At 40.7% G+C, this 20,499-nt stretch overlaps 1 protein-coding gene and 1 long non-coding RNA gene across 2 annotated transcripts in view; both read left to right on the top strand.

The window, feature by feature from the left end:
- Positions 1 to 1,878, top strand: part of sorcs3b (sortilin related VPS10 domain containing receptor 3b) — a 158,896-nt gene extending 157,018 nt beyond the window's left edge. The window contains exon 27 of the mRNA XM_066671900.1: positions 426 to 1,878. Coding sequence (XP_066527997.1) covers positions 426 to 487 — 62 coding nt within the window. The 3' untranslated portion in view covers positions 488 to 1,878. The remainder of the gene's footprint in view (positions 1 to 425) is intronic.
- LOC136697077 (uncharacterized) overlaps positions 1 to 20,499 on the top strand; it is a 245,903-nt gene that overhangs the window by 216,280 nt on the left and 9,124 nt on the right. The window lies entirely within an intron of this gene.

The raw sequence follows: 20,499 nt of genomic DNA, 5'->3' as shown, positions 1-20,499 counted from the left end.
GAGCATGTGGGGATGGTCTTGGAGTGACATAATGTGTGCAGTTGCCAATGTAGTTGGTTACTAATGACACTGACTCCTCCAAGTTGGTGGTGTCACTCTAGGTAGCCCTGATGAGAATTAATGCGTCCTGCAGGCCAGGTTTTCACTTATTTTACTGGTTTGTGGCATCTCGTGAGCAGTCTGTATGCTGGAATTTGCATGACAGAGATGTGATCTGAGTATCAGATGTGTGGGGCAGAGCTCTGCCTGGTACACACTGGGAATAATTGTATAAAGAAGATTCAAAATGTTTGCCCCTTAAAAATAATTAACAAAAGAACCAATATATTGTGTTTTTTTAACTTGTCTTTTTTATTGTTAGTCCTAGGTCCTATAGTGCTGAATATTTTAATAATTTGTTGTTTTTTGTCGCATCATGTTTGTAGGAGCTGGAGGTTTTGGTGAGCGACTGCGGAGCAGAGAAATTCCAAACTGCACCAACGTCTGAAATCTACTTCACATACCAAAAGGAAAATATCACTCTTATCAATCTTTCTGGCCTTTTCTGTGATTTTATCTTAGTGTCTTTATATTTGTTGGGCAGAATGTATTTAATCTCTGACACTGCAGATATATTTATTTAAACTGTAAATAAAAATTTAATGAGGTTTACAATAGCGCTGAGGAAAGCCCAGTAGTTCTTATAGATCAGGAAGTAATGTTTATCTTTTTGATCACTATAATGAGATATGTAACATATTTACCTTGATTGATTGATACACATTGCAGAAGCCCATTTCTACCACTTGAGAAAACATTTTCTTATATTAAGTCATAATAATGAGAAATGGTCTCATAATTATGACTTACTACCTCAAAAGTATGTCTTAATATTTCGTATTTATGACATAGTATACCTTAGTAATGACTTATTATCTCATTTTTTAAATTATGATCTCGAAATAAGAAGATATTCTCTCACAAATGTTGGTGTATTGTCTCAAAATTCTGAATCATAACTTGCTCATAATAATTACTTGGCATCTTATAACTGTTACTTCCTGTAAATTTTCTAGTAAGTCATAATTTGAAATTCTAAATCATAAATATAAAAAAATATTATTTTGACTTACTAAACGGGTATATATTTTTAAAGTGGTGGAGACGAGCTTTCAATACACTTTTCATACGGTAATATCTGCATGATAACAGATATCTGAGGAAATACAGATGACATTTTAGTGCACTTTAGGGAGATGAATGTCACATATGATTTCATATATAATGTCTAATATAAACAGTCTAAAACTTATGAAGAATCATTTTAAAATTTAAAATAGTAATCAGGTTGTTCTTTCAGAGGATTAAAAAAATGATTTAAGGAGCAACACATCATTGTACCTAAAGTACCATACTTAATAAATGTATGAAATGCATTATACATTTTTATATATATATTTTTTTTTTTTTCTATAAAGTGCACCTCACATGAAATCTAAACTTAAATTGCATAGAGCTCACCATAGAGCAGGTCCCGCATATGGAGGCAAACATGTTTTAAGAAAGTACGGAATTTACGATACATCCAGGCCACTAGGGGGCAGTTTCATGAAGGGAAGGAAAGAAAATCATTGGAGAAAACAATTGATTGCTTCTTCAAAGATCTATGTTCTCATCAATTAAAATGTAGAGCAACAAAGCCGTAGAAGATTCTAGTTTCATCACCAGCATCGTGTCTGTGTTTTTGTGCCTTTTACGCCATGGATGGTTTTGATAAATCGAGTCACTGTATATGTAATGTGATGTTTATTATTATTATTATTATTATTATTATTATTATTATATTGTTATTAAAGATACTAGCTATTAATTGCATGACTCTCTGCTTCCTTAAGCTGAATCCACTCTATTGAATTTGACTGTGAATTATAATTGTATTAGTCTTAATAAATGTATTTTTATATAATCAGTTATCAAACACACAGTTTATTGTTTATTTTGTACAGAGTTTGTCCACCTTTGTTATAGCAACATTGGCTTTCAACTAGATAACTGAGACAATTTGAATGCATGCAGCTTCATTAACCTTAGTGTGGCCAAGTATTGATGTTTGAGGATTAGTTCATGTCCATTAGTCCAGTTCATGATAAAATTCAGATTCAGATTTAGAATCAGTTTGAGTTATATTTAGATTCAGAACTCAGACTCAGATTATGCTATGTTCACAAAGCAGGTTAAAGTGAAACAAATCTGATTTTGTAATCAAATCTAATTTTTTCGTCCTGCTTTTCACACTCTATATAAACGTGACATATATCTGACATCAATCAATGTTCCCACAATTAATTTGCAAGATTTCTTCATATCTCTTATGTCTGCCTTTTGCCTCTTCCATCATAATTCTTCACCGCAATGCAGACAGCTGATGCCAATTCACTCCAGAAAGCAGTAAGCTTACAGAGACCTATGTTAGGACAACACGAGCGACTTATGGACAAATGCTCATGTTCAAAGTTTTATAGCAAGGACAGTTCTCCCAGTTCATCTGTGTCACACATCTGTAGATGCTGAGCTCCAAAAATGCAAATTCTCCTAGCCCAGTATGCACAACTCCACAGTACCAATATGAATTTGAATAGTTTCTTTGTAAGCAAACTCAGCATGTTTGATCAGAGCAAAATAGCATTTATAGTCTCCTGTTTAAATAAGGCACTGTAGTGGTTACTTGTGGCTTGGAACTGCATATAATAAATGACTTACAAGCAATTTATGACTTAATTTAATTTACCCTCATCATGAACAAGCAGGTGGTGATTTTTTTACTCAGATATGTGAGGATAAGGGCTTTCAATTTTGCTCAAGAATTCCATATCACCACTGCAGACAGTTGATGGAATGAATCTGCCATTATTTTTGTGATTCCACTGTACTAAGTGTTTTACTAAACTGGACCTCTGAAGTACTTATAGTATTGTCAAGTCTTGACTGTTCCCTTTAATGGTACAGCGGCACCAGGGCTCTCAATACACATTTCAACAAGTTCACATGCTACACATGGCATTTCTCACACTGACAAATGATTAACTTCACCACACAGAAATGTATTGTACTCTGCGCTCCTACATGTAGCAAGTCTCAACTTCATTCAATTTTCCACAACAATTTTCAATACAGGGGCTGTCCAATTAATTTAGTGGACCTTGAATATGGTGAGCCAGGGGACTAATGTTACCATCAGCCTTTTGTAAGTGTGTTACCATAGTTTGTCCAGGTTGCAAAATGAAGCTGGGTAATTAAGGTAACGTTACACCAGCGTTTCTCAAAGTGTGGGACGCACCCCACTAGTGGAGCATGTAGGTATTGCAGGTGGGGCCCAAGGAATCTAAAGAAATGAGCATTTCTTTATTAATAAGCTTGTCTTTATTATTGCCTTCCTGTTTTGCCTATAAAGCTTACTCGGTAAAAACACCCACTCACAATGGGCTCATTTGTAGCCGTTAAACATAATAAAAGAGCGTTAGATAGGAGCCCAGAAAAACGTAGCTTGCCTGGAACCAAAATATGATTTTATTTACAAACTTTTATTTTGAAAATGCACCACTCAGATGAAATTTTGGCAGCGAGTCAGAAACAAAGGGTCTTCTTCCAGACTTCATTAATACGCCTGTTAAAATATAAAGCTGCTCCAATCATCAGCCTCACTGGCCTCCGATTGACTGTCAGAGTCTGGTTTATAAAGTTAGTTTTTACCAGCTTTGGGCTCGAGGTCAGTAACAAGAGCACAACAGATAAAAAGGACGGCTAATTACAGTTATAAAAGTTGCTTGTATATAATTGTTAGTGTAACAGAGGAGGATCTGAGAGTTAGTCAACGTTAATATGCGTTATATAATAACGTTAAGTTCAGGTTGTGAGAAAGCGCTCTAATGCAGAAGTTAACGTTCGTCTATGGGCGTGTCCCAAACTGCACACTGCTGCACCGAATAGTGTGTTGTTTGGGACACAGCCTCAAAGTTAATGTTAATCAAATGATGTTCCATATCATTATAAATACAATATTTTACTGCCTTTTCTACGTAAGAATCAGCTTATAGCTATCTAATATTTTGGGTGTGGGGTGGGCTTTGACTCAGCAAATATGTCCCCCACCAATATCAAACTCATTCTTATGTCCTTGCACATGCTTTTGCTCATTTTTGCCCAGATTGAAAAGTGAGAAACTGAAGCACAGTTTAATTAGGACACATTTCTGTATTTTTAAATATTGCTGTTAATGTATCTGGTTTTATAATGTTAAGCTAATGATTTCGAGATATAAATAGTTGAGATAGTTGATGTTACTTAAATAAATTAGTAAATTGTTAACTTGCATTCATATTTTATTACCATTTTTTGGGGGGCGATAGGGTACAGGGGGGGCGTGGAAATTCCCTTTCATCTGAGGTGGGGAATGATAGAAAAAGTTTGAGAACCACTGCATTAGGCTAACATGGGTTATTTTAACAGGTCTTGAATATGGTCACCAATTGGGTAATTTGACAAAGTCATTCATACTAGTGTAAACCTTTTCCCTACTTTTCTAGCTTACGTTAGCTTACCTCTCATCCAGGGATGAGGCCATCTGGCATACCGGGCATTTTCCTGGTGTGCTGACAAGCTATTTGTGCCAATCCTATTTTTTTTTTCTTTTTTTATATGACCGGCCCATAAAACCAATAGATCAGTGGTCCGATTGACACTGGGCTAGCCCAACCATTAAAGGGAGATGGTGGCGCGCGCGTGAACAGCGGCAGCGGCTGCTCCACAACCAAGCGGGCTTTTGTTTGTTTAAATACGTTTAAAAACATTTATTTCATTTTTATTTATAATATATGGACGCAGGAACACCTGCAGTACGTATATATCACCGCCAGACACTGCTTCAATATCGCAAACGGGTAATATACAATATCAGTGATGACCTCCAGGAGACGCTGCAGAACCTCCTCTTGCTACGGAGGCCAGGCCCTGAAGCCTCAACGTTTCCTGATGCCAGTGGCCGGGGAAGGAGATGACGCAAGTGGAGTGAGAGAGAGACAGAAGCGCGGCAGGCGAGGGGGATCCATGCTAGGCTAAGAGCTAACTGTACGGCGAGAATACAGAGACTGCTGTGTTTTTGTTTTTACGGAGACATGGCTCAGCGACAGTATTCCCGACGCCGCCATTCAGCTAGATGTGCTAGCGTTTCGAGCCGACAGAGACTCAGCGCTATGCAGTAAGACTCGCGGTGGTGGCTTATGTGTCTATATCAACACTGAATGGTGTAAGAACTCTGTGCTGGTCTCTGCTTATTGTTCAGCGTTAGTGGAGTTTGTGGCTGTGAGATGTAGACCTTTTTATTTACCTTGAGAATTCATCGTTGTTTACATAATCGCAGTCTATATTCCTCCCGATGCAAACACAATTCAAGCGCTGTGAGAATAATACGAAGTGTGGTGGAAAATTATGACAGAAAATAAGACAGCTCGAGTCTCTGAGTCGGCTTCAAGTGAGAGCAATTTTATTTACGTGAGAGAGGAACGTGCACGCAATGCTGTTTACACCTCTCTGCTGACCATTTTTGAGCAGCGCCTTTTATACCTGGAAAACCCTTTGAAGTTCACCATCTGTTCGCTCTTTTACATTTCAATCATCTTTCAATGTATCCTGTTCCCAAAACTCTGAGTTTCCCCCCATTTGTTTTCCACTCCCTCCTGTATTTCTAACATCTTTCCAGACGTGCCCTGTGCCTCCCCCTCTACCTCCTTGGTCTGGAGACAAAGGGAGTTGATTGAAGGGAAGGTGTCCATATGTTACTTGAAACACACACACACACACATAAGTCTGCTGTCTCACGCAGAGAATTAAGAATAAAACAATTTCAGTTTACACTTGAGTTTACACAAACATGCGTGGTCATTGCTGATTAAAATATCTCTATTGATTATGAATCATTTCTATAAACAAATTTCCATCACATTTCCCTCCTTTGATTCTTAATCAATCATTTTTACAGATTATCTTCATCAAACTAATGTTCCAACCCCAGGTCTTTATCTACTTCATCAGGTTTAGAGTCCTTTGTGATATGCAGGAGCTGGTATCTCGCTTGAACACAATGAGACAAAGTTTTGTTCACGTTCTCGTCCTTTTGGGGTTGACCATTATTATCACTCTTCAAGTTGTTGTTTCTTCAGGTGAGGTTGGAGCCTTCTTGCAGTGAGTATGATGTACCCACGTCCCTTGTCCTTCCACTTTCACCGCTGTGTAGGTCACTAGGAGCACCTGGTGTGGTCCAGTCCACTTGGGTTGGTTCCACCTTCATCTGCGGAGGTCTCGTATCAGCACCCAGACACCTGGCTTGTGGTCGTGGAAGGGCTGGTCGGCTGGTTGCGGCAGCACTGCTTTCACCTGCTTAGTTATGGGCAGAAACGCAATACGTTGTGAGAGAGTGGGTCAAGCAACTGGTTATCAAGTGGAGGTGGACCTAACCCCGTGTTGGGAGGCCTGCCAAACACTATCTCAAAGGCACTAAGACCAGATATTTTCTGTGGTCTGGTTCTGCTTTGCCAGAGGACCAGAGGGAGGCACTTAACCCAATTAAGGCCTGTTTGTTGTGTCATTTTGCAAGACCATTTTTAATGGTTCCATTAACCCTTTCTACTGTCCCAGCATTGGCGGGGTGGTGGCATGTCTATTTCTAGGTACTTAGTTAGACTAATTAGGCCTGTATGTACAAATGGAGTTCCATTATCACTCGAGACGCGTTGTGGCAGGTCCCATCTGGGGATTATTTCTCTGAGGAATGTTTTGGCTACTGCCTCGCCATCTTGAATACCTGTGGGGAAAGCTTCAACTCATTTACTGAACATGCAAACAGAGACCAGGAAAAATCGCTTCCCTTCCTTTCCCTTCTGTTGTTAGCTCCACAAAATCAATCTGCCAATGGAATGGCTCTGTCACTGGGGGGTGACCTACAGGTTGTTGCAACAGGGGTTGTTTGTGCCTGTGTGTGTTTTGTGCACATGTGAGGCATGTTGAACAAAACTTTTGGATGAGTGTAGAGAGTCTGGGTGCATACCAATGCCTGGGTATCATATTTTATCATTCCCTCCTTTTGCTCATGTGATATCTTCCATGAGCAATAGCAATTAACCCTTTTATGTATGTTTCTGAGTGACATGGTCTGTTCGTTGCAGTGTGTACCCATACATTATTTTGCTTAATGCACCCTTCTTCCATCTACGTAATATTGCTCGCCTTCGTCCCCTGCTTTCTGTTAAGGACGCTGAAATTCTGGTCCATGCTTTCATTTCCTCTCGTTTAGACTATTGTAATTCTCTCTTCATTGGCCTTCCTTCTACGACCATACACTCCCTTCAGTGTGTTCAGAACTCTGCTGCTCGGGTCCTCTCTTATTCTAAAAAATCAGCTCATATCACCCCTGTTCTTCATCAGCTCAACTGGTTACCTGTCTCGCTCCGTATTCAGTTTAAAGTTCTCCTGCTCACATACAAAGCTCTGCATGGTCTGGCGCCAGCCTACCTTTCTGAACTTTTACACTCCTACTGTCCTACTAGATCACTGAGGTCCTCTGAGAGCGGTCTTTTGTCAGTACCAAAATTTAAACTGGTTACTGCTGGTGGTAGATCATTCAGCGTGATGGCACCCAAGCTCTGGAATTCATTACCACAAAGTCTTCGTCTCTGCTCTTCATTTTCTGCCTTTAAAACCCAGCTAAAGACCTATCTCTTCTCTCAGTACTTCTGCACTCTGCAGGCATAAGTGTATTCCTCTATATTTTTATTTTTATTATTATAATTATTATCTTTTTTTTTTTTTTTTCCCTCCCCCTTCTCTCCCCCTCCTCTTTGTGTAAAGCGACCTTGGGTATTAGAAAGGCGCTATATAAATATAACTTATTATTATTATTATTATTATTATTATTATTATTATTATTACCCTGATTTGGACCACTGAGCTTGCTCTGCTCCAGAGGCAGTGGATTGAATAGCCTGCAGAGTGGGTTTCTCTTGATCTGTTACAGGAAGTTGTGTGGTGGCGACCGGAGCTGTGAAAGCTGTGTGTTTAGCTACAAGAGTTTATAATTATCCCATGCCATGTCAGGTCTCATGGGGTTTCACACACATGCATATCTAATAAAGGTGATATCAATTTATTAATAAAAATGTGATATATTGATTTTTCAGTTATCACATGTTCTAAAACATGTTAAATCAGATCTTATATTAAGCAAATTGGTTGGCTCGAATCAATAATGACTCAATTCATATCAATAACTGGTAACCATTAATCACACTGGGGATAAAATGAATCTCATTGTTAATAATCATTTTTAACGTCTCAAATATTTAGAATAAAAGTCAATCAAACCATCACCAAACTCAACAAATTCGATGGTAATTAATGAATCAATTTCAACAAGTCGAAATTTGAAACAAAGTATCATAAACTTAAATGAAACAAATGTAAGGTTCAAGTGAATCAAATTGTCAGCTCAATGAATCAACTCAGTGATTCAATCTGAATCAAACCAATGACTCAAATGTAAGGTTCAAGTGAATCAAATTATCACTTCAATGAATCAACTCAGTGATTCAATCTGAATCAAACCAATGACTCAACTGAATCACCTTATCAAATGAATCCCACTTTTTTGTCACGCAGTGGCGTCTACGCGGCAAAATAGGGGAATTTTTTCATTTTTAATTATTATTTTTATTTATATAGACATGTTTGCATACAGTCTATATAAATATATCTATACGTCATGCTAAATGCATATATATATATATATATTTACACCAGAGCTCTGAGGGATTTCATTCAGTCTTAATCCCTTGAAATCACATATTTCAGATCAGCCAATCTACACATAGAACAGAAGCATTTTTATATTTTTCCCTAATAAATACTTCACATAGTCTATCAATAAAATCCCTTTTATTTATTATTTTTTATCATTAATTTCTATAACATTATCTGATCTGCAGATTTATAGCAATTATCTAGTCAGGCACTTAACTTAAGTTTTGAGAAGAAGAGAGTACTTCTCTTTTCGCTGTGTTAGTGGGTCCCATCTCAGCGCGTCCTGCCTCTCCGCCGCCCATCACTTCTCGCAGTGTACTGTTTCTGGCTTTTCTTCCTCCTGAGCATATTGCTCCGGGCAGTCTCTGACAAAATGTCCTTGTTTGCCACAATTGTAGCACCAATTCACCCATGTATCTCTCTGAAACACGTTTGGCTGGAAAGCTGGCCCATTGCCTGCAAATCCTCTTCCTCTGCTTTGCCCTCGACCCCACCATAGTCCTTTTCCTCTGCCTCCTCCATGTGAAGCGCTGGTGGGGAGGGTTGCAACTTGTTGTACCATCGTCAACATGGCTTGGTCCAAAGTGTCTGCCCGCTTTTTCCTTTCCTTTTTTTCCAGAGTATTGAGAAGTTCTTCGTGGTGTTTAGAGTGATCTTCCATGACACTGAGGGGCTGTCTAGGATACCCCACACAATGTTGCGCTGGAAAGTTCTGGCTTCAGACCTAGTAGGAAACTGTTGCACAGATGTGCTTCCCACGGGGTCACAAGTTCCGCATCAGCCGCTATTGCTGCAGGTGCGTCCAGTCCACTGAAGTCTGTATGAATTCTCGTCAGGCGGACCAGATAATCTTGAACCGTCTCTCCATCTTCCTGCCTGCATGCTGCTATTTTTCCTGTGTTTACGTTCAAAGGAAAAGCATTTCCTAAACGAGTTTTCAAGTCTCTTATCATATTTTGATAAGGAGTGTTGGGATCCTGTGCAGCATTCTCTCCAGGGTCGTAGGTGGGGTGGGCTAGGCGGACGTCTCAGTTTGGCCAGCCTCGGTCCACCTTGCAATAACTGGAACCTAACTTTCAGAATAAAATGCGTTTTATCTCGTTCGACGTCGGGCGACAAGACATAACAAAATCTTCAAACTCTTCTCCAAAATTTCGTCCTCCTACTTGTCGGGGGTCAGAAAGGCCAGAGGCAGCTTCCATCATGTACTTTTCAGTCCAATGTCGATGTACTAACAGGGGTCCTTCTGGGCCGCCCACTCCTACCATGGGGAAAGAGCCGCTTGGGTTCTGGAGCAAGGCTATCACCTGTCCTTGGTTGGTCGGGTTTCCGGAGGGCGGGGGGAATTGGTCTCCCCCTTCAGTTCCATCTGAAGTTTTGGTTCGGGTTCGGGCGGAGACGGGTGGAGAGTGAAAGCCGATTTCCTCCTGCTCTCTGTCCAACACTTGAGTAGGGAATAGGGACTGGGTGCTGGATGTGGGACCACTGGGTTTTGGATCCCATCTTGTTCTCTTACTTGATTTAGTGACTCAGTGAAATTTAGCCCCAACAACAACATCTCACCTCCTTTTACCTACTTAACACTATTAGCACTCCTTCCCACGGTCTGGACCTATACTCTGGAGACATGTCTATCAACAGAGGCCTTGCTATGAGCAGGCTACTCTTTTCCTTTTGTTACCCTAGTGATACGTCTACCACTAGGGGCCTCGCTATGACCAGGCTAGTCTTTTACTCCAGTGATAATAATTTTTATAACTAGAGGCCTTACTATGAGCAGGCTACTCTTTTACTCCGGTGATATATTTTACCACTAGAGGCCTCGCTATGACCAGGCTAGTCATCACACGTTACACCGTCATGTAACTAAACTTCATCCAGGACGGAGTGTTTAAAAGGAGGTGGAGGGGAATAGTTTAACTATAATTAATCTCAAATTATTAGACTGTCACTCATCACCAATGTTTGTAGATGAGGCTTAGATTGTTAGCGGAGGGATGATCAGTCACACGTACCCCCGCGGTACTATTTTTTTCTTCCCTGCCTTTGGGTCCAGTCTCTGCCGGAGAGCGTCCTCGGTCTGTGTTCGGAAAATTATGACAGAAAATAAGACAGCTCTTGAGTCTCATCAAGTGAGACAGCAATTTTATTTACGTGAGAGAGGAACGTGCGCGCAACGCTGTTTACACCTCTCTGCTGACCATTTTTGAGCAGCGTCTTTTATACCTGGAAAACCATTTCAGTTTACACAAGCATGCGTGGTCAAGCTGATTAAAATATCTCTATTGATTATGAATCATTTCTATAAACAAATTTCCATCACAGAAGCCATAAGCGATTTCCAAAACATACACCCGGATGGACTGTTTATTGTTGCTGGAGATTTTAATCATGCAAATCTCAAGAAAGTGTTCCCCAAATTCCACCAGTATGTGAAATTTTTACACAAAGGTTCCAGACGCGTACATGGCAGAGCCCCGCCCCCACCTCGGACACTCAGATCACATGTCTGTTATGTTAATTCCTGCATACAGACCCATTGTCAGGCGATCGAAACCTGTTCTGAAAGAGGTGAAAAGGTGAAGAGCTATCAGAGAGGCAAAGTGTGCACACGGCCCGATCATCCACAGCCACTTCCAGAGCAGTAGAGACACTTGGCGCATGTGGCAGGGCATCCAGAGCATCACCAGCTACAAGACTACACCACCTGCTTGTGACGGAGATGCTTCCCTACCAGACGTGCTGAACCATTTCTATGCACGGTTTAAAGCACAGAACAACGTAACGGCGAGAAAGTCCACCCCTTCTCTTTTACTCCTGCACTCTTTTACTGCAGCCGACGTGAGGAAAACTCTATGCAGAGTTGACCCGCCGAAAGCTGCTGGACCAGACAATATTCCTGGCAGAGTGCTCAGAGAATGTGCAGACCAGCTTGCTGATGTCTTCACTGATATCTTCAACATCTCTCTGAGCAGCGCCGTTGTTCCAACATGCTTCAAGAACACCACCATCATCCCTGTGCCTAAGAATACTTCTGTGTCCTGCCTCAATGACTATCGTCCCGTTGCACTCACACCTGTCATCACAAAGTGCTTCGAGAGGCTTGTCATGAGGCACATCAAGACCCTACTTCCCCCCACACTGGATGCTCTACAGTTCGTGTATCGTCCTAACCATTCAACAGACGATGCCATATCCACCACGCTCCACCTGGCACTCACCCACCTGGACAAGAAAGACACATATGCCCGAATGCTGTTCATAGACTTCAGCTCAGCATTCAGCACCATCATTCCTCAGCACCTGATCGGGAAGCTGCATATACTGGGCCTTAACACTTCTCTTTGCAAATGGATCCTGGACTTTCTGACTGGGAGGCCTCAGTCAATCCGGATCAGTAGGAACACCTCCAGCACCATCACACTGAACACTGGAGCCCCCCAGGGCTGCGTGCTCAGTCCACTGCTGTTCACATTGCTGACCCATGACTGTGCAGCGATGCACAGCTCAAATCATATCATCAAGTTCGCTGATGACACAACTGTGGTGGGTCTCATCAGTAAGAACAACGAGTACGCATACAGAGAGGAGGTGCAGCAGCTAACTGACTCGTGTGAAGTCAACAACCTGTCTCTGAACGTGGACAAAACCAAAGAGATGGTTGTAGACTTCAGAAAAACAAGGGGTGAGCACTCGCCGCTGAACATCGACAACTCTGCTGTGGAGATTGTCAAAAATACAAAATTCCTTGGTGTTCACCTAGCGGATGATCTCACCTGGTCCACTAACACCAGTAACATCAGAAAGAAAGCCCAGCAACGCCTCTACTTTCTGCAAAGGCTGAAGAAGGTTCATCTCCCACCTCCTATCCTCATCACTTTTTAAAGAGGAGTCATCGAGACCATCATGACCAGCTGCATCACTGTCTGGTTTGGGAACTGCACTGTGGCGGCTCGCAAGTCCCCTCCCTTTTGTCTATTGCCTATGTTAGATTCATTACTCTGATGGAGTGGTAGAGTATACATTTTTATAGTGTTAATAAGTTTAAGTGTTTAAAGCTAGGGTAGGTGATTTGTCTTAAAATATTTTTTGTTATATTTCTCGAAATACTCTTGATAGCATCCTGATAGCAGCCAGTACGTTTAAAGATCTAATGTCATAAAGAAAGAGATTTGTTGTTTATATGAGACAAAAAATAGCAAAAACTGTAAATATTTCATCCAATCATTTCTTTCAAACAGACAAAAAATGTTTGAATGGCTTAACTGAGAATCTACTTACTGTTGTGTTCTTTATATGAATGTGGGTAAATTACTTGCAAGACAACTGGTTGCTTTCAATGAGCCATTACTTTATTCCCCGAACTTGAGCTTTCTCACCCTTTCACTCCCAGCTTCCCATAGATAATTTCCTCACAACCCCTGGGAGGCTATAACATCACATCTCCCCTTTTAAGTAGAACAAAACAATTATTACTATAGGAGCTGTCACTGAAAAAAAAAGTCTATAGGCCATACTTTTTTTTTGTTACATGCTTTTGTTTCAACCTTAAAACTTTAAATGTCATCACTCAAAAAAGAAAAAACATTCTGACACTTGCAAAACAGGCACTTCAACAGAACACATTAAAAAATATTTCTTCTTTTCTAATTTTTTTTTCTTTTACATGGAGGGCAGTGTGGACTACCTGAAGCCCCTGAATTAGCTGAGGGGATTATTCTGCCCCTTCTTGACAGCTGCTTAGACTAGACTAGTATTACTTGTCCGTCACAAGTCCAGTTTTTGTGGCTTCACTATCGGCCTCCCAGATCTGGTTCTGGGTGTACCGAGTTCTGATCTGGCACAAAGTGTCTTGGTCTTTTGAACCTCTATAGGTGCAGAGTCCATGGTGACCTGAGAGCTACTCTGTGTAGTGTTGCTACTCTCAGTCCCATCCATAGGAATAAGGTGATGACAGTTCCTATGAACCGTCCGATTAAGAACTTCGATCACGTAAAGAGCATGGTGTTGAGTGTTCTTCTAATACCTCCCCTGTGACTTTTTGGTCTGTGACTTACACTTGTTTGCCAGGACAGAGCTTACTCAGGTTGTATACTCTGTGATGTTTATTGAAACGCATTTGGTCAGTGTCCCTTCTCTCTTTCTCCCTAAAGCTTACAGTAGTGCCGTCAGGAAATGATGGGTTCAGCAGAGATGGCAGGGTTGCACAGTGGTACGAAGTTGACATCCCATGGCTGGGCTGTAGCCATTTTGGAGTGGAGTTTTTTACATTTTGTACTACACGTTCCCCTTCCCCATTGCTGTGGGGGTATATTGGACTGCTGGTGATGTTTTTGAATCCATATTTTGCAGCAAATTCAGCAAAAGTGCTTGAGGAGTACTGAGGACAGTTGTCACTGACGACAATCTCTGGGATACCATGTCGAGCAAAAATGGAACTAAGGTGGACAGTGACGTCAGTGGATTTTATGAGTGTGAGATTTACCATGTCAACATAACATGAGTAATAATCTACTGCCAGCTACCATGTTTTACCTTTCAAGGTAAACAAATCTGTCCCCAAAAGTTGCCAGGGGCTTTCAGGGATGTCTGTTTGGATTAGTGGCTCTATGTGGTTTGTATGTTCTTTGATGCATGTTTTGCGCTTCAGTACATGTTTGTTAAGCTGCTGGCTCAATCCAGGCCACCACACACACCACCCAGCATTTCACCACCCCTTGATGACCCTCATGCAATTTCTCTAGGATGTCATATCTTAAAGCAAATGGAATAACAAGTCTTGTTTCTTTAAGCAGAAGACCTTTTTACACCCCATTTCTGCAACAGAACCACACTCAAACTGAGGGGTGATGCATCTGCAAACAATTTTATTTCTTTATTTGGGTAATACAAGGCAAGTACAGGTGTGGATAACAGATCCTCCTTCAAGTCATTAAATGCTTTGATTTGGACTGGCCCCCAAAACCAAAGGTTTGTCTTGGACAGAAGGTCCCTGAGGGGGTTGTCTTTTACAGCTAGCAGTGGTATGAATTTACCCAGTTGATTGACCATTCCCAGCCAGCAAATTCACCAGTGTTAAATTAACACTGTTAGTGCAATAATTTAACACTCTCTGTGTTAATTTAACACTAATAGTGCTGATTTAACACTGGAGAATTTGCTGTGTAGAAAGCTCCTTAATTCACTGACATAGGCTGGCTCTGGCATGTCTCTGACTCCTGCTGTTTTCTCTGGGTCAGGCCTCACCCCTGTATTAGAAAAGATGTGGCCCAGCCTATGCCAACATTTGCCATCTTTTCCAGAACAGAGCAAAGGCGTGCATCATGCTCTTCCTGTGACTGGCATAAGCATACCATGTGGCAAACCACACCCTGTAGACCCTTGATGACTTCTGTGACCATACGGTTCTGAAAATTTGTTGAGGCTATTCCAAATGGTAAGCAGTTTAAAAAGTAACACCCAAATGATGCAATAAAGGTTGTGAACTTTGCTGACTCCTTTGCCAGAGGGATTTGCCAAAAACCCATGTTTGAATCTAATTTGCTAAAGAGTTTTGCAAGCGTTTGTTTAACCGATGGGAGAAAGTAGTTTTCTGTTTGCACAGGCTTGTTAAGCTTTGTAAGGTTGCCACATATCCAAGGATTGTCCCTTGATTTTTTGGTACTACCACAATTCCTGAGCACCATTCCATTGGTTCCTCCACCTTGCTGATACCTCCCATCTTCTACATGCGTTGCAGTTCTTTCTTGACTTTTGGCATAAGAGGCAAATAGATATGCCATGGAGAGGTTAAGGAGAATGGTTCTGCTCCTGGCTTCAGGTTAATGGTGCATAGCTGCTGTATTAGCCCTAGCCAGCTGCACAAATTTGGATAGCAATCTTTTAGTGATTGGATGGTTACGCTATCCAATGTGACTAGTCCTAGGCTAGTAATTGCAAGCCTACCCAGCAGAGCCATGTGCAAGCTCCTGATTACATATACTTCCTCCAGTGACTGCGTCTCATCTTTCTGTAGGAGCAAATTTGTGACCCCTAGTAAATCTAGTGTGGGGGGACCTGGTCCCAGTAAATGTTTGGATGCTGGCTTGGGCACTGGAATTTTGCAACCATTAAAAACACACAACGAAACATGTATCAATTTTAAACTTTACAGTACTGTGTTTAATTTTGATATCAACCATCCATGGGTCTCCATTAGCTTCTCCTGCGCCAAGAAATATGGTATCATCCAGCTCTTGAACCTCATTCAGCTTTTTGGATAAAAAGCACACTTTCTCACAGTGTCCTTTCTTTCCACACACATGGCAAATTACTGCATTTGCTAGGCAGTGAGCTTTTGGATGGGAAGGGCTTTTGCCACATTTGTGGCATTTTGACTGTTTCTTTTTAACAATGTGGCTGCTCTTTGTTCTCTGTCTGTTCTGGTGTGTCTTGTGTAATACAGTATGATGAATGTGCATTTATTTCTAATAAAAGAAAATTTACTTATTTGGACTTAATCCGTGGTGATTTATCACTGACCTCTCTTCACTACCAGTCACTCTTTTCACCCCCAGATCAGAGTGGAATTTGAGATAAACCTTCCAGCAAGCACTGGCCCCAAATTGGTGCCTGAAAGCCTGTATCAGAGGGTCATAAAAACTGACCCTACAGACTACTCCATGATGGCTTATGACCCAAGGTCTCATAGGGTCAAGAGAAGAGTCTTTGGTGATAGCAGAGACACTCTGAGGATCAGTTTATGCTCTGTGTAAAACTGCTTAATCAAGAACTTCTCAAACCATGGAATTCAACCTTAATTCCCATTGGTTTAAAATTGTTTGAAGTTGCATGTGTACAACTGTGTGAAATTAATTCCATTTAGACAATCAAAACGGGTGGAATTCATTTACATGTGTTTAAAATCACCTTTTTATGTGATCTTATGTAGGAACCAAGGTAGCTGCATACTATGTATGTTATTTGGTTAAGAATTATGTAAAACATGGTTTTGTCTGAATGCTATTACTTTGTGTTAACATATAATCTTTTATATTGCAAAAGTATGATTCAGAATTCTTGGATATTTATTCAACAGGAATCTTCCTTAAGTCATTGTCTTGTCAAGTGTCATAAATTTCATGTGATGTCACTACCAAGGGAGGTTCTGGTCTACAGGAGGCATCCAGTCAGAGGCACGACATGGTCCAATCCTCAAACCCTTAGGGCCAATCAGGCCTTCAAGGCGGGTTTCCTAAAATCAGGTTTAGAGGGGTAGAGTGAAGGAGAAAGTTTAGATTCACCCAAGGGTGAATCTGCTCCCAGCCTGGAAGCTCAGCTAAGAACCCAGAAATTCCAACCTGAAGTTTTATTTTTATTTCTAGTGAAAAAAAAACCCTACTGTTTAAGAAAAGCTACAGTTTAAATCCAGCAAAGCTCAAAGGTCTGTGATGTCCTGCAAGCCATCTCCACTCCACTTCAGGGATACGTAAGGTCACAGTTTAATATCTTTCATAGCTCAGGAGATTGGTGCTGAATGCATTGCTGGGATAAACTATAGCCTTTTTAGAATTTAGGGTAATTATCATAGAGAAATTCCCTCATACTAATCTCCCTGCTCTCTCATGTATTGATGTAATCCATTTCATTACATGAATGTATAATCAATATTCATTATTTGATATTACATTTAATAAACCAGTTGTGTGATAAAACCAGTCCTTGGTTATTTGTGCACATTTCTTCTACGGAACTATTACTTTTAGGTCAGATTCAATTTTGGAGCCAAGAACCTACAGTGGGTCAATGAGCATAATTCATTAATAATAATTAATTATAGCTAATTCTGCTATATATTATGTAAAGTCATCCAACTACATATTATTTAATTCCTCCCCACCATGGAGCTTAGCAAAATGAATTAAATAATTAATTATTAATCAAATAATAATTAATTATCATTGACTCCACTACACCAGTTTTTGCTTATAACACGGTCCAGTGAGCTGGTCCCCTTATTTATAACTAGTGTCACCCTGCAGGCTACTCTGCTTCTGTTTCAATGCTTCGGAGAGTCTAGCCATTTTAATCGCTTTTTCCAGCATAAGTTCTTTGTACAGCTGCATGCATTCCGACAAGCACATATCAGAAAGTCCTACAACTAGCCTATCCCTGATAAACAACTAAAGAAATGAAAGTCAGCGGCAGAAATGGTATTCAATAAAAACAAGTTGGATTAAGGACAAATCAGAGTAAATATTGATTGAGTTTCCAACAGTGGAAGACTCTAAGAGCACAGAAATGCATGGCAAGTGATGCAGAGGTAGCTGTTTTTCTACTAGACAAATTATATATCAAATGCTTATCATTTTGTGTAAGCAGGATTTGTGTGTGTGTGTGTGTGTGTGTGTGTAAAAAAGTTTATTGTAGTAGGCAGAATAACATCTAACTATATAGCATTTATCTCATTCATAATATGCACTGTAGATCTTTAGATTGCTCAAGATATTTAAAATGTACAAATACTTTCCATAAATAGACTGCAGTCTCTAACAATAAAGCTGTCTAACACAGCAGAATAAAATTTACACTTAGGACCCGAATCTCGCAGTTTGTGGGATAAGAAGCACAGGTGTGCTCCACATATAGTTTGAAACTGCAGATCCTACCATTTTTTAAAATGGTGCTCTCATCACATTGTTGTGAAGCCTCTGGGAGGAATACAGTGTGAAAAACACCTGAAAAACAAGACACTCCTTCAAAATGCATGTTTTATTCTGCTATCATAACTAATTATTCTGCTCAAACACATGAAGGATTGTGTTTACTTTCAGTTTTGTTTTGAGTCACATGACATCAACCCACTGTCTCCAGTCAGAAAAAAAGTCAATCAGCAAAAATATGCAGTTCTTTTTATGTTTACTACTATTACTGGGCCTGCCGTGACTGTCAGAGTTTTATCAGTCATACATCCTAGAGCTTAGAATATGAAGAAAAATAAGTCAGTCTGATGCTACTCATTTATTTTTGACACAGTAATATACCATGTAATAAATAATCTTCAAAAATGCTTATGTTTTCAAGTAACAGACATCCCAGACTAACAATTTCTGCAAAGATATCTGATGTGAGAATATGTTTTTGAAGACTGTACATTGAGAAATATGTAAAAAATAACAGGCGCTTGGTAAAATTTTGAAAGAAAATGGCCAATTTCAAATATCAAATATTACTTAGCATTTTAACCTCAAGTGATTACATATTTGAGTAGGCAAGGAAACAACATACTGAATATGTCACATAATTTAAATGCAACAGATATCCACCAAATCCACCATAGAGTGAGTTCTATGGGTTAACCCTTTGGAACTAAATTTGAACAGTAGGCAAGGCAAGGCAAGGCAAGTTTATTTATAGAGCACCTTTCATACAGAAGCAATTCAAAGTGCTTTACAGAAAAAGAAAGAATTAAATTAAAAGCCAGTAAAAATAGAGTTGAGTAGAAAGTAGATTTCTTTACTCATTAAAAAACATCCTATATGTTCACAAATATGTATAGGCCTGGTCATCCAACATTAAAAAGGATTTTGCTGCATTATTGGGCTCTAACCTTCAAAAGGTTTACATTAGATGCCAGATAATATCTTTGAGAATTTGAAAGCATTCAGGTGGAATCACTGAAAATTATTTTTATGAAATGTTATAGATTGGAAAATATCCATCCATCCATTTTCCACCGCTTATCCAAGTCTGGGTCGCGGAGGAACCAGTCCAAGTAAAGAAACCCAGACCTCCCTCTCCCCAGCAACTGCTTCCAGCTCCTCTGGGAGTGTACCGAGGCGTTCCCAGGCCAGTCGAGACATGTAGTCTCTCCAGCGTGTTCTTGGTCTGCCCCAGGGCCTCCTCCCCATTGGACATGCCCGGAACACCTCACCAGCAAGGCGTCCAGGAGGCATCCGGACCAGATTCCTGAACCACCTCAACTGGCTCCTCTCGATGCAGAGGAGCAGTGGCTCCACTCCGAGTCTCTCCCAGATGTCCGAGCTCCTAACCCTGTCTCTAAGGGAGAGTCCAGACACCCTGTGGAGAAAACTCATTTCAGCCGCTTGTACTCGCGATCTCATTCTTTCAGTCACTACCCAAAGCTCATGACCATGGGACGAAGGTCGAACTGTAAATCGAGAGCTTTGCTTTTCTGCTCAGCTCTCTCTTCATCACCACGGACCGGTACAGAGCCCGCATTACTTCTGACGATGCACCGATCCGCCTGTCAATCTCCCGCTCCATCTTTTCCTCACTTGTGAACAAGACCCCGAGGTATTTAAACTCCTCATGTTGAGGCTTGATATCACTTCCAACCTGGAGAGGGCACTCCACCCTTTTCCGACTGAGTACTCAGATTTGGAGGTGCTAATCCTCATCCCTACTGCTCCACACTTGACTGCAAACTGGTCCAGCAAGCGCATCCTGAGACCACCAAACCGGACAACTTTTGCCACTTGGCTACGCCGAGAAATTCTGTCCATAAAAATTATGAACAGAACCGGTGACAAAGGGCAGCCCTGACTGAGTCCTACTCGGACTGGAAACCAGTCAGACTTACTGCCAGCCATACGAACCAGACTCCTGCTCGGTTTTGTAGTGGAGTATGGATCGAATAAAGAAATGAAAAGTTCTGAATAAGGATTTCTTGGG

This window comes from Hoplias malabaricus, chromosome 1, assembly GCF_029633855.1.
Source record: "Hoplias malabaricus isolate fHopMal1 chromosome 1, fHopMal1.hap1, whole genome shotgun sequence".
Taxonomy (NCBI): Eukaryota; Metazoa; Chordata; class Actinopteri; order Characiformes; family Erythrinidae; genus Hoplias; species Hoplias malabaricus.
The sequence above is the reverse complement of the archived record's forward strand: the minus strand, read 5'-3'. Positions and strand labels throughout refer to the sequence as shown.